Below are 14,827 nucleotides of genomic sequence, written 5' to 3'. Positions count from 1 at the left end.
AGCTGGGATGTTCCCTTGGAGGTCAGAGTGTGATGAGCTGCTTTGCTCTGGTTCACAAAGCAGAAGCAGGTTAGTGCTGGTACAGTGCACTGGCCCACTTCAAGCCCTGGGTACAGTACAAGCCAGGAGCGACAGAATACTTTGGTCAGTTTTAACGCTTGAGCAGCTCAGTAAAGGGGTCCCCCCAGGGACAGGACATAGAGGCGGTGGGCACTGTACAGTACATGGGCCACCATTTTATTTCTTTTCACCTGTTCTTTTCTGTACAATGCTTGAAAAAACAAAAAGTGAAGCCTGTCAACATCCATGCTGTATGTAATAAGTGAATGTAAATCACCGTTTAGTGCATACTGCTTTTAATTTGAACCCTTCAAAACTTTCTAACAGTACTAGACCACAGATCAAAATGTCATCTCTCTAATATAAAAAAAATCTTTGAAGGAGACAAAACGTGATTTTCTCAGAGAGACACTTTCACTTCCTGCAAGACGAGTCTTTGTGCCAAGCGATGTAACTACACTCGGGACCGTAAGCCTCACAAGACAAGAGCTTATGCAAAGAGATTTGGAAAAGTCCTGCCCACATAACCACACATGGTTTAATAATTTCTCAGTTGTGTGAATGCTATTGTCAGACACATTTCTTGTAGAGAGAAAGAAATGATATTCACTCACAGGCAGTTATACTGTATGTTGCATTGTCAAAATGTAATTCCAAACACGGAAGCAAAATTAAATGCGATATTGATGAAAAGGCAAAAGTGAAAAGAGACTGAATATATATGGACATAGGTGATATGACAGAAGTGCGCTGCAGAAGATGCAGATCACGCGGCATGGCAGCAGCAGCAAGCCAGCAGCTGATCGAGCAAAGAGGAGGTAAAAAAAAACTGTATGTGTTTCCCATTGTATCACCGTTTAAGAGGGGGTGTCAGAGGAGCGACCGAGTCTCCTTGGGGTGCGTTCAGCCCCCCTCTTCACAACGTGAGTGACAGAGATGTGAAGTGGCTGGCGCGTAGCGCAGGCCAAGATGGATGGGGGGTTGACGAGCAAAGTGAGAAGAGGGCGAAGCCCCCTAATTTTCAAAAAAATGATTGAAGCTATAAGTTTTACAAAATGTGCTACAGGGTGAAATTATATTTATACCCAAAATTCCTACTAATTATCTGTTTCAATTCAAAGGAATACAGTTTTTTTTTTTTTGTAAAATTGTGTTTTCCGATGACAATCAACAAAAGCCAAAGTCAGTGACTAGGAAAAGTAGAAATTGATCTACAACAGGAATAGATAGATAAAGTGCTGTGCAAACGTTTTAGGCAGGTGTGAAAAATGCTGTAAAGTAGGAATGCTTTCACAAATATAAATTCTAATTGTTTTTACTCTGGCTGTTGGCCTTTCTCTCCTTTTAATGGGTGGGGGTTGAATTGAATTTAGTTTGTTAAGTTTGACTTGATTGTATGGAATGTTGCATGATTTAAATACATTCAATAAAAGTTAAAAAAAATTAATTGTTTATTTTTACCAGTTTACAAAATGCAAAGTGAGCTAACAGAAGAAAATCTAAGTCCAGTCAATATTTGGCATGACTACCCTTTGCCTTCAAACCAGCATCCATTCTTATAGGTACTGCACACTTGCGTAAAGGCCGGGATTTTGTAGGATTCTAGTCAGGTCTACAATTAACAGATGATACCAAACAGGTTCTAATGATCATTATTTTCATATGTAGGTTGAAACACAGTCAATAACTGAAACAGAAACCGCTCGGTAGGGGGAGGCTTAAAAGTAGGCGAGAAGCAGCCAAACTCTGCTACCAAGGTGAGGTTGTAGATGACAGTTTCATGTCACAGGTCATAGGAGCACAGCAGCAAGACACAAGGTAGTGATACTACATCAGCAAGGTCTCTCCTAAGCAACAACTTAAAATCAGACTGGGGTTTCAAGATGTGCTGTTCAAGCTCTTTTGAAGAAGCACAAAGAAACAGGCAATGTTGAGGACCGTAGATGCAGTGGTCAGCCAAAGAAACTTAGTGTGGCAGATGAAAGACACAACATGCTTACTTTCCTTCAAGATTGGAAGATGTCCAGCAAAGCCATCATCTCAGAACTGGCAGAAACTTGTGGGACCCAGGTATAGCCATCTACTGTCCAGAGAAGTCTTTGTGGAAGAATTGCAGCCAAAAAGCCATACCTCAGACATGGAAACAAGGCCAAGAGACTCAACTATGCACAAAATATAAGAATTGGGGTGCAGCAAAATGGCAGCAAGTTCTTCGGACTGATGAGTCAAATTTTGAGCTATTTGGCTGTAGCAGAAGGCAGTTTGTTTGCTGAAGGGCTGGAGAGCGGTACAATAATGACTATCTTCAGGCAACAGTGAAACATAGTGGAGGTTCCTTGCATGTTTAGGCCTGTATTTCTGCAAATGGAGTTGCGGATTTGGTCAGGATTAATGGTGTTGTCAATGCTGAGAAATGCAAGCAGATAATTATCCATCATGCAGTACCATCTGGGAGGTGTTTGACTGGCCCCAAATTTATTCTGCAGCAGGCAAATGACCCCACACATACAACCAATGTCATTAAGAACTATCTTCAGCTTAAAGAAGAGCAAAGAGTCTTGGAAGTGGTGGTATGGCCTGCACAGAGCCCTGATCTCAACATCATCGAGTGTGTCTTTCATGGAGAGACAGAAGGACATCCACAGAAGATCTGTGGTTAGTTCTCCAAGATGTTTGGAACAACCTTCCTACCGAGTTCCTTCAAAAACTGTGTGCAAGTGTACCTAGAAGAACTGATGCAGTTTCGAAGGCAAAGGGTGGTCACACCAAATATTGATTTGATTTAGATGTAATTTCTGTTCATTCACTTTGCATAGTTAATTGATAGAAATAAATTATTAACACTTCTATTTGTGTAAGCATTCTTAGCTTACAGCATTTTTTCACACCTTCCTAAACCTTTTGCACAGTACTGTAGATAGACAGATGTGAAAGGCACTACATATTAGATTGATAGGAAAGGCACTGTAAGAGCCATTCTTAGAAAGTTAACACTTTAAGCTGCAGAGATGGTTGTCCTTCTGGAAGGTTCTCCTCTCTCCACAGAGGACCATCGGGTTCTTGGTCACCTCCCTGACTAAGGCCCTTCTCCCCCGATCACTCAGTTTAGATGGCCGGCCAGCTCTAGGAAGAGTCCTGGTGGTTTTGAACTTCTTCCACTTACAGATGATGGAGGTCACTGTGCTCATTGGGACCTTCAAAGCAGCAGAAATTTTTCTGTAACCTTCCCCAGATTTGTGCCTCGAGACAATTCCTTTGACTTCATGCTTGGCTTGTGCTCTGACATGAACTGTCAACTGTGGGACCTTATATAGACAGGTGAGTGCCTTTCCAAATCATGTCCAATCAACTGAATTTACCACAGGTGGACTCCAATTAAACTGCAGAAACATCTCAAGGATGATCAGGGGAAACAGGATGCACCTGAGCTCAGTTTTGAGCTTCATGGCAAAGGCTGTGAATACTTATGTACATGTGATTTCCCAGTTTTTTATTTTTAATACATTTTCAAAAACCTCAAGTAAACTTTTTTCACATTGTCATTATGGGGTGTTGTGTGTAGAATTCTGAGGAAAAAAATGAATTTAATCCATTTTGGAATAAGGCTGTAACATAACAAAATGTGGAAAAAGTGATGTGCTGTGAATACTTTCCGGATGCACTGTATATAAGCTTTAAACAGAACTTTTCTTTACTTTGCAATGCCATCTTTTCTCTGTTTTTGTGTGAACTGTTTTACTTTGCATTTTTACCCAAGCTTTTAAAAATGAAGATATTTTTTTCTGTGGAATCATTTCAATGCGTCAAGCTATAGCCAGAATCCTATGAAGCATACAGAAGCTGCAAAACTTTGGTAATTTTGGGCAGAAGTGTGAAAGGCACTATATATCAGATTAGATAGATAGATAGGAAAGGCACTATATAAGAGATAGATAGATAGATAGATAGATAGATGACAGACAAACAGACAAACAGTGCTCAGTGATATTCAGACTGTGGCGGACTGCCAGGACCGTTACCTAGCCAGGATGCCTTGATCATGGAAGGACTGGGGGAGAGAGCTTATTCAGGACATTATCTCCCCAGAACACTAGAGGGCAATCCCCAGTTTGTAGAAAAGCCATGGGTTTCGAGCCACCAGCAGGGGCCTCCTGGACATTTCCTGAGTCCTATTCAGCAGCACTTCTGCCACACCTGGAAGTGTTGTCGGAAGAAACACGTTGAACGCCTGGATGAAGCTTGTTGGGAGAGCAGTGGAGGAAGTGGAAGAAGAATAAGAAGAAGGAGGTTAGGCTTTTGTGTTGGACTGTGCATTTGGTGCTTTGTGTACTATGCTGTGGGGAGCAGAGAAAAAGCGTTTCCCCACGTGAATAAATGTGTGCTGTATGGCAAAGTTGTGTCTCTGCCTGCCTGTTTTGGGTCAGATTAGGGTGGCTGTATGCACCCCACGGGTTTCCACAAGACATACATATGAGAGTGGGTCACACTGTCACCTCATGGCTCTAGTATCCTAGGTTCAAATTCTGCCACTTACATTTTGTGGAGTTTATACATTCTCATGAACAATCAGCAGAAAGTTCAATTAAATAGCACAATAATCCATTACCCAACTTTACAGCTAACAACAACTGTTATGCCCCTTCCATGCTACCACCCTTACTGTTTTACCCCTTGCATCTACTATTTTAATCCTTTATTGTTTTTACAGTGCCCTGAAAGAAATATTCTCAAAAAAAAGTATCCTCACTTTTTCAGTATTTACTTGTCTCCAAATTTGCATTTGAAAAAGACTACATTAATGTTTTTCCAGTGGTGCCAGGTTGAGGTTTGGCACCCTGTGGTACTGAACTGGATTAAACAGATTTTATAGTAGATGAAGGGATTTTAGTACTATTGTTAAGACTGTTTTATTTATCTATAAAACCTCCGAAACAGTATACTCAAGCAAATGTAGTGGTAGATTCAGTAAAATATTTAAAAAGCAATTTTATTTTATTTTTAGTGAATTATTAAAATAGGTTAAACTTTGTTTTTTTCAATCAAACGGATTTGTTTGAAATTCAGTAGGAAATGTTCACAACAAAAAGCCTACAGAATCTGGTTAAACGCAAGAGGCGATCTAATGAATCATTCTCTTTGGATTTTGTGCTGCGGTTTATTCTAAAAGTTACCACATTTCCTGGTCGAGGGTGTTTTACGAGTAATACGGTAATCACCTGGATGACGTAATTCCCTCAGCAGCATCACGATCGAAACAACCACCGGGGAGAACGAACGAACGAAAGAGCGAGCGAAGCGGTCCCTTTAAGAAAGAGCGTTTCTTAACAAAAATAAAGCTGTCGACTGAAAAAAAGTTGTTTTTTTAAGGTCTGGAATTGTGGACGTTTGAAGGTACTCCGTTTTGCAGCACACCCACGAAATCTTCCCGGGGATAACTGAATTTTGGTTCGAATGAAACAGGAGAAACATGGTGGACGTTCAGAGGGGGCACTGAAAGAGGCTTTTTAAATATTTAAGAAGCTGTTTTTCGTCGTGAACTGTAGCCGTTTGAAGCCGAGAGGTGCCTTTGGTTATTTGGTATTAAAGTCGGATTTTGAAAAGGAGAGCGGTGGAGAGCTGAAGAAACCGGAGCAGCCATCCAGCAACATGGGAAAAACGGGGCAAGTTGATTGAAAGAAAGTCGGCAACATCAACAGAAAAAGGGTGCCTAGAACTTGTTTTTGTGTTGTTGTGCTGCTGCAGCAGCAGCTATCTAGAGCGCATTCTGGAATGCGTATTGCCGCGAAGAACTGCTTTTTAAAATATGAAACCTTTTTAACATTTTTAATTGTCCAGCTCGGTAATTACACATTTCTTCTGTGCGCGAACTTGTGTTTTTTATTTTTATTTTCAAGCTGCTTTTGTGCAGTGAGAATGAAGAAAAGCTTTCTTTACATCACCAGTGTTAAATTTCAGTGAGTCGTTGTATCTATATGTAGGTCAGCACTTGAAGTACCCCGGTTAAATGTGTTCACTGATATTATATGAAAACGTTATTTGAGTGAACGAGGGAAAAAAAGTTTATAATTTTTTTCTAACTTATTAACCATGTACCTCGAAGAAATGGGATGTGCCTCAAGATGACTGAATCAGTTACCAGTTAAATGTGGAGTATTGCCCCACACTTTACAACTATATACCAGGAATGGCTTTGAGATAAAGTAGATTACATGGTGACTTGCTGGAGATGCCAAGGAAGGAGCTGCCGTTGCCAGAGGGTTGGGAAGAGGCCCACGATTTCGACGGAAAAGTTTATTATATTGATCACAAAACTAAAACCACAAGTTGGATCGACCCAAGAGACAGGTAAGTCTCTTCAGAGCTAGCAAGTAATCTATAAAAACAATTAATTGGGAATAAGAAAGTTTCTTTCAAAAGTGAACCAGCCTATATAGCGCCTGTCACAGACATAGAACAATCAAAGTGCAAAGTATTGTTGTGTTCACATTTAAGCATTGGCAGTACCGGCCAGGTATCAGGTTTTTAAAAAAAGGAAAAAAGTAATTTGGGGTAGAAGCAGGATTTAGTTAGAAATTTCCATTTTATTATGTATTACCAATGATTCATTCATTTTATATAGCAGTTGTCAGAGGGAACTTTTATATTATTGAAATTCATGTTGCAGTTCATCAAAAAAGATACTTTTATTGTTAACTTCCTATGTTGTGTGTGTATGTGTATATATAGATATACAGTAGATATATAGATATATATAGATATACAGTAGATATATAGATATACAGTAGAGATATAGATATATATAGATATACAGTAGATATATAGATATACAGTAGAGATATAGATATAGATATATATATATATATATATATATCTATCTATATATATATATATATATATATATATCTGTATATATATATATATCTGTATAGAGAGAGAGAGAGATATAGATGTATAGAGAGAGAGAGATATATATATATAGAGATATATAGATAGATAAAATAATATAGAAATATGTGTATAGAGCTGTAAGCTATTTTTATGGTTACCTTCCTATGTGGTATGTTTATATAGATATAGTGTGGAGGAAGAAGTGGTGGTGTACTACATACGTATAATGTATGTAGTACATTTAGAAACTTGTCAGCCTAATAGTACACTTTTCAAGCAATTGTATCAGGATTCTGCTTATGTGATTTGTGATAGTAAAGGTTATTATTTTATATATATCTTTGTTTTCTTCTCTATTGCTGTCATCTAATGCCAACTGTAGGTAATGCAGCTCACAAAGGATCAAGAGTAGTTGCTCTTCAGATGTGTGGTATTGTACTTTGTAGAGATGCTTTTGTGAGGCTTGTTTTATTGCTTATTCAGTAATTGTGTAAGAGTGTAATATGGGTATGAGGGAAATACAGAACCTGCAAATCCATCCAAAGTATGCTTCAATTGTTTCCCTTCTTAGATTTTAAAAAATGTATTTTTGTCAGAAATAATTTAGTGATACTAAGTTCTAAATCTATTTGATTGATAGATCTGTTTTTCTTCCCTTTCAGTCTTGTTACCTCAGTTCTAGCTGTCAGTTCATGAATTTAGTAAAACAGAGTTAAAAACCCCTTCAGACCATAGCATCATATTTACCTTTGAATTAGGACTTTGAAAAGGAGTTTAGTTAATAGTGATTTGTGCCACACTTCAGGTCTCTTGCTTTTATGTTACTGACCTGTATTGTATAATTTTGTATTTATGTTTATTTTTTTTAGTCATGTATATTATTTTTTTCTTCTACATTCTTGCTTTGAACAACACATTTTTGTATGCAATTGTGACATATGAATCACAAAGTGTTAGCTTTTTGTTATCTCTGAAAAAATGTTTTGGAGTGATGCAGAGCCTGAATTTAAATTAGTTTTCACTTGCTATATTATATATTTTTTTTTTATCTTTTGAGTTATTTTCAGAATGTGAAGAAAATCTTTTTTTTTTTTTTTATTTGCATACAGTACATCTTGACAAATACTGTAGGCATATCTAAAATTTATAATGTCCTTGGCTTTATAAAGTATGTGTGTAAGATGGTTGAGATGATGAGATAAAAAACGTAGAAGAAATTGCAATAGTTGTTCAAATGCAGAAAATCTTCAAATAAAGTGATCTTCTATTTGACATACTTACTCAAACACCTGTAGATCTAAAAGTGCAGGAATTCATGAAGGCTAAAAATCTTTAAAAAAAAAAATAACACCAGCAAATGACTTCTCATGTAAATATGTTAATGCACGGAGCTGCTTAGCAGCTTAGGTTTCTTGCATCAATTAACGAATTCCAGAATGTTTGTGCAAAGTTAGGATTTGCTGAAGAAAAAAGAAATGATTTGAGTAAAAGCTGGTTTTCCTTAGAAAAGCAGACCTCACTGGAGTGGTTTGAGTGTGTTTGTGAAGCTAATTTATATGGAACTGTGTGAATATTAAAAAAGGTGGTGGGGGAGGGCCGGTGCTTTATTGGATCGGTGGAATGCGACAGGTCACCCTGGTATCTAAGTTACTGAGAGGGTAAAAGTGTAAACAAAAACCCAGAACCGCATTCCTAGAATGCATTCCAGAAAGGGAGGAATAGAGAGAGAGAGAGAAAGGAAAGGCAAAACATGCTTTTGAACTTTCTTCCTTGTCTCCATTTAAAAAGAAATAAATAAAGAATTAAGTAGCTTTTACCAAAGGTTAAACTCGGCCTTTGATACCAGTGCTTATTTGAGTTAAGGGGATATGCACTGTTTACTCTGAAAAGTTTTTTTCTTTTTTTTTTTTTACTTTGTAAATGCCCAAATAATGTCATTTCAGAAAGTACCACATTTTCACAGTAGTTTTGAAATACTAAATTATAACCTCCCCCTTCCCAAGTGCCGAGTTTAAAATGAAGCATAATCATTTGGCAGATCAGCTCAGCAGTTCCATGCCAATTGAGATTTGCCCAAGTGTAAACAAAGTCTTAAGTAAAATATTGTGTGAAGGGAGTGTTTTGCGGTGTCAAGCATTTTCACATTCTGTTCACAGATTTCTAGTCATCTGATTTTTTTTTTTTTTAGGTATTAACAGCAAGTCAACTGTGGTTGACCGCAGTCTTCTGTAGTCACAGTTTTTGACCAGGGGTTTGGAGACCTTGCCAGTTCTTAGGAAAATAGGACTGCTTCAGATGTTGTTTGTGTTTTTTGCAAGTCTGTGTACGGGTTTTCAGAAGGTTGGCATTGTACTTTAAATAATGATGTTCTCAAGTGCTGTTTCTCTTAAGAAGTAAAATGTTTTTGACTACCTGTTCCAAAATAATGCTTCAGTATTACCTGAAATACTATTATGCCTTTCAAGCTCTGATAAAGTGTGAATCCATCCATTTTCCAAACCCACATACTGGGAGTCGAGTCATGGGGGAAGGCAGAGCCTATCCCAGCATGCCTTGGATACACAGGATGGACACACACCTAACCAACACACCTAATTCACCTAACCTGCTTGCCTTTGCACTGTGGTACAAAACTGGAGCACCTGCTGGACACCTAAGAGAACATTCATTAGGTAGAGCAAACAAGGAAGGAACAATTACTGGTGAGGTTTCAGTTCACTTGACTCGCATGTCTTTTATACTGGGGGAGGAAACCCACATAAACTTGGGGCGACAAGGTATTACAGATTTTTTTTTTTTTTATTACAATAACTGACTAAACCACTTAATACACAAGTAAGAAAACGAGCAATGGGCATAAGGCAGGGTCAGGTGCTGGACAAGGTGCCATCCTGTTACACACACAGACACTGGCATTGCCAGTTCACCTAATTTGTGTGTTTTTGGGTTGTGGGAAAATAGCCAAAACAAACAACACACCTTTTTTTGTATCCAATTAAACCATTTTTTATATGTAAAATGTATGTAAGTGCTGATAGTTGCAGTTTTCAAACTTGTCTTATTTCATGTATACTAGTTTTGTTATCCATTTGTTATATTGATGATGTCTATAAAATACATTTCTTTTTTTTAATGCATGTGTTGTAGTTGTATTCTGTGCCTTCAAATAAATTTCACTTCTTAAGGAGCAACAAGGCCAGCTTCTAGACTATTACAACAGGTTTAGAGACAAGTGATATTGTATCCTCATTAAACCTGAATGCTTGCCATGGCTAGTGGAAGGAAACTGAAGTTGAAAAGGATAATTATGAACACTAAGAAGAGATGAAATTTACAAGACACTATGCTGACATTCTCTGGTTTCATTGTTTAGTCATGTGCCAATGTACTAGTCCAAAACACATTTTAATATACTGTACAGTGTATATTGTTTAAAAAAAAAATCTGGCATCGAACTGTAAAGGTTTCTGTTAGCAATTATTAAAACAATTTCTTCTTTGAATCATCTCAATTTGATTAAACCAAGAAAGTTATGAATGGAACGCTTGAGTTTAAACAGCTGCTGTTTGACATTAAACTTTAGCCAAAATAAGAAAGTAGAAAAATTATTTTTAACTAGCTGAAATAACCAGTGTTGCCCGGGTATAAAATAGTTTTTTTTTTTTTTAATTGTTTGAGAAAAACACAATTAAAAAAAACACAACTTTAAAAATAAAAATTAACAAAGAATAAAGACTCACTAATGTCCTTGTCTTGCTGTCTTGTATGTATGTTATTATCCATTTGACGGTTGGAACCAGCCAACTGTATTTAATTTGAAAAGCAACACGGACTTGGTGGTGCTCAAACATAAAGAACTTTAAAAATAAAAATAAATTAACAAACCGTAAAGACTCGCTAATGTCCGGGGCGTGGTGCTGCTTAAACATAAAGAATAATGGCAGTCACCTGCTATATACTAACTGTTTAAGCAGCACGGGATCCTAGAAAGTATTGAAATCGTCAGAACTACTCTCGGCACCTCACTGCTAGAGGTTTTGTGTTGCCGACGTGCTCACATCGTTTGTGCATTAGCAGCTAAATGACTGTCTTTCTTAGGAAGTTTCCTATTGCTGGTGTCGCTTGGGTATCCTCGGAGCTGGAGCCCTCACCCCGACTCTACATCTCACTTCCGGGCCGGACAGACACACACTTGCATATATAGAACTCGATTTAATTTCAAAAGCAACAGGGGCACGGTGGCGGCACTCAAACTTAAAGAATGCTGGCAGTCACCTCCAGTTCGCCCTCTGGTGCTCGTTCCAAGTGTCAACTGAATAATAACATACATACAAGACCATAACATCACCCCCCCACCCTACCCAGAAGGGGGTGGGTTAGGGCTGACAAACATTAAGAAACATGTGTACAAAGTTACATGAAAATTGCTCCAGCTATTCGGACGTGATGCTGGAACATACATACACACATTGACTTTAAATATATATATATATATATATATATATATATATATATATATATACACACATATACACACAGTGTATCTGGAAAGTATTCACAGCGCATCACTTTTTCCACATTTTATGTTACAGCCTTATTCCAAAATGGATTAAATTCATTTTTTTCCTCAGAATTCTACACACAACACCCCATAATGTCAACGTGAAAAAGTTTACTTGAGGTTTTTGCAAATTTATTAAAAATAAAAAAACTGAGAAATCACATGTACATAAGTATTCACAGCCTTTGCTCAATACTTTATCGATGCACCTTTGGCAGCAATTACAGCCTGAAGTCTTTTTGAATATGATGCCACAGGCTTGGCACACCTATCCTTGGCCAGTTTTGCCCATTCCTCTTTGCAGCACCTCTCAAGCTCCATCAGGTTGGATGGGAAGCGTCAGTGCACAGCCATTTTAAGATCTCTTCAGAGATGTTCAATTGGATTCAAGTCTGGGCTTGTCCTTCAGGTGCCTTTTGGCAAACTCCAGGCGGGCTGCCATGTGCCTTTTACTAAGGAGTGGCTTCCGTCTGGCCACTTATCATACAGGCCTGATTGGTGGATTGCTGCAGAGATGGTTGTCCTTCTGGAAGGTTCTCCTCTCTCCATAGAGGACCTCTGGAGCTCTGACTAAGTGACCATCGGGTTCTTGGTCACCTCCCTGACTAAGGCCCTTCTCCCCTGATTGCTCAGTTTAGATGGCCGGCCAGCTCTAGGAAGAATCCTGGTGCTTTCGAACTTCTTCCACTTACGGATGATGGAGGCCACTGTGTTCATTGGGACCTTCAAAGCAGCAGAAATTTTTCTGTAACCTTCCCCAGATTTGTGCCTCGGGACAATCCTGTGTCGGAGGTCTACAGACCATTCCTTTGACTTCATGCTTGGTTTGTGCTCTGACATGAACTGTCAACTGTGGGACCTTATATAGACAGGTGTGTGCCTTTCCAAATCATGTCCAATCAACTGAATTTACCACAGGTGGACTCCAATTAAGCTGCAGAAACATCTAAAAGATGATCAGGGGAAACAGGAAGCACCTGAGCTCAATTTGGAGCTTCATGGCAAAGGCTATGAATACTTATGTACATGTGATTTCTCAGTTTTTTTTATTTTTAAAAAATTTGCAAAAATCTGAAGTAAACTTTTTTTTACGTTGTCATTATGGGGTGTTGTGTGTAGAATTCTGAGGAAAAAAATGAATTTAATCCATTTTGGAATAAGGCTGTAACATAACAAAATGTGGAAAAAGTGATGCACTGTGAATACTTTCTGGATGCACTGTATATAGATATAGATATACAGTATATAGCTATATAGATACAGTTTAATGTGTGTGATTTCTGTGCTAGAGGTTTTGTGTCAAGGTATTTCAGTCTCATTGTAAGTTGAACCTGGTTTCAGTCCGAGCTGCATTGTCTGCTGTGTGATGTTTGCATATTTCATTCATGCAGTCCAAAGTCGTACAGTTAGACTGCAAAGGTCCCGTAGCTGTAATTGAAGACACTGCTGCTTTCCTGCCTTTTAGCTGATCCTCACACATGTGTTGTTAGGTTTGTTGTCGCATAACCATTTTGAAAGTTACAATTTGTACATTTCTTAGTCTTTAGCCTTCATAATTCTTCTGTGATATACTCTGAAAACTTTAATAATAAGATAATCATATAGGTTTATCAGTGGTTGGTTTTATGTTAAAAGCAAATTTTGTTGTTATGTAGCTGTTATCCTTTCCTCTTATTGGAGAGGATTAAGTGGAAGTATATAAAATCTGACATGAACAAAGGTGATGACAAAAATTCACGTAACGAATTATGATTTCACCATTGGTGTAGGGAGTAGTACAGATGCCTCAGGGATTCAAGGTCCTGGGTTTGAGACACCACCCTTGGTTTTAGTCCTTGCGGAGATTGCACATACTCCTCGTGTCTGTGTGGGTTTTCCTTTGGGTATGCCCCCTCCCCAGAGATGTACAGGTTAGGGTGATTGCTGACTTGTATTGGGCCGTGTAAGAAGCACATTTATCATGCCACATTCAGTAACTCCGGTTACTGGAGCTCATTGCCTTGAGGATGTCCGATTACACAACTGGGAATCTCGTGTTGACCAATTACAGGACTCCCTCATAACTTGTGAGCACAGTTTCAGATTGCATGTTGCACTCTGAACGTATCAAAAGGTTGAAACTTTTTTTTTTTTTTAAAGGGATCTTTTTCTTTCTCCAGTCTGTCATGGTATGATAAAGACGAGACGTCAAATAGATTTTTGTGCTGGCTCCAAATTTCTATGAGGTCTGTCTGTACGGTCGAGAACTCTCTTTTTCTTCAATTTCTTGGGGTTCCCTATGTTCTTCTCTTTTCTTCTTTTGTTTGTAGATTTGATTGGGCTGTTTTTTTTTCTGTTTGTGGAAAATGAGTGCATTTGTACTTCAGGTTGAGCAATTAATTACTATAAGCTATCATCCATGGGTGTCTTCACTGTGATTTGCTGTGGTTATTCGCAGAGCTCTCTAGAGGGCTACATCTATCTATCTACTTGACTGATACTCATTGTTACACTCTGAAACTGTCCATCTGTGATTTGTTAGGATTATATAAGTGAAGACTATGACTGGAAATTGCCAGAAAAAAATCATGTAGTGTAATGTGAGTGTGTACCTGAGTGGTTCCTACAATGGACTTCACCCTCTGTTGAGAGCTGTATTCTGCTTTGAGGCCATGGTGCTCCTTATAGACTCTGGTCCCTCTTGTCCCTGAATTGGATTAAGCAGGTTTGAGAATGTTGTATCATTTTTATGTTAATTATGCCTTTTGATCTTGTTCTCGCACTGCCTTAAACTGTTAACAAATGTGTAATCATACTAAGAAAAAGACAACATTATTTTCACATAGTATCAGGAGAAATAGAGTAAGCAGTTTTTGATACCAGGTGTTTTAAAATGTACTCACAAATTGCTTACTTACTACGTGCACACTTTTATATTGTGAGTTCTGTGACACCCCAAATCACATTGATGATACTGAAGCAGTAATACGAGTAATTTTATTAATGTACATTATTTTTACTGTGCCTTTCTCAAACTCAAAGTGCTTATGCAGTCTTAATTTGTCAAGTTACATCTATATTGTGCAGAACTACAGGACAGGATGTTGTGATTTCTTGGACCGTTCTTAAAGTTTAATTGGCCCAGTTGCCTAGGTAAAGGTTCGCAATCTGCATAGGCTGAGTGGATGAGCGTTTGTTTTAATAGTTGATTGAGGTGGTGTGAATCCAACTGAAAAATGAGTGCATAATGTGGACTTTTAATACATACAAATTCCAAGTCAAGATGTATGCTGAAACACTGATGAAACTTAAGCCGTTTACTTTAAGAAATAATGCTTT

The 14,827-nt window shown here is 38.1% G+C and overlaps 1 protein-coding gene across 1 annotated transcript in view; it reads left to right on the top strand.

The window, feature by feature from the left end:
* Positions 1 to 5,299: 5,299 nt before the first annotated feature.
* The window catches only part of wwc1 (WW and C2 domain containing 1), a 63,754-nt gene continuing 54,226 nt past the window's right edge, over positions 5,300 to 14,827 (top strand). Inside the window, exon 1 of the mRNA XM_039774742.1 lies at positions 5,300 to 6,405. Coding sequence (XP_039630676.1) covers positions 6,287 to 6,405 — 119 coding nt within the window. The 5' untranslated portion in view covers positions 5,300 to 6,286. The remainder of the gene's footprint in view (positions 6,406 to 14,827) is intronic.

This window comes from Polypterus senegalus, chromosome 13 (assembly GCF_016835505.1).
Source record: "Polypterus senegalus isolate Bchr_013 chromosome 13, ASM1683550v1, whole genome shotgun sequence".
Lineage (NCBI taxonomy): Eukaryota > Metazoa > Chordata > Cladistia > Polypteriformes > Polypteridae > Polypterus > Polypterus senegalus.
Note: the sequence above shows the minus strand (reverse complement) of the source record. Positions and strands in the feature narration are given on the sequence as shown.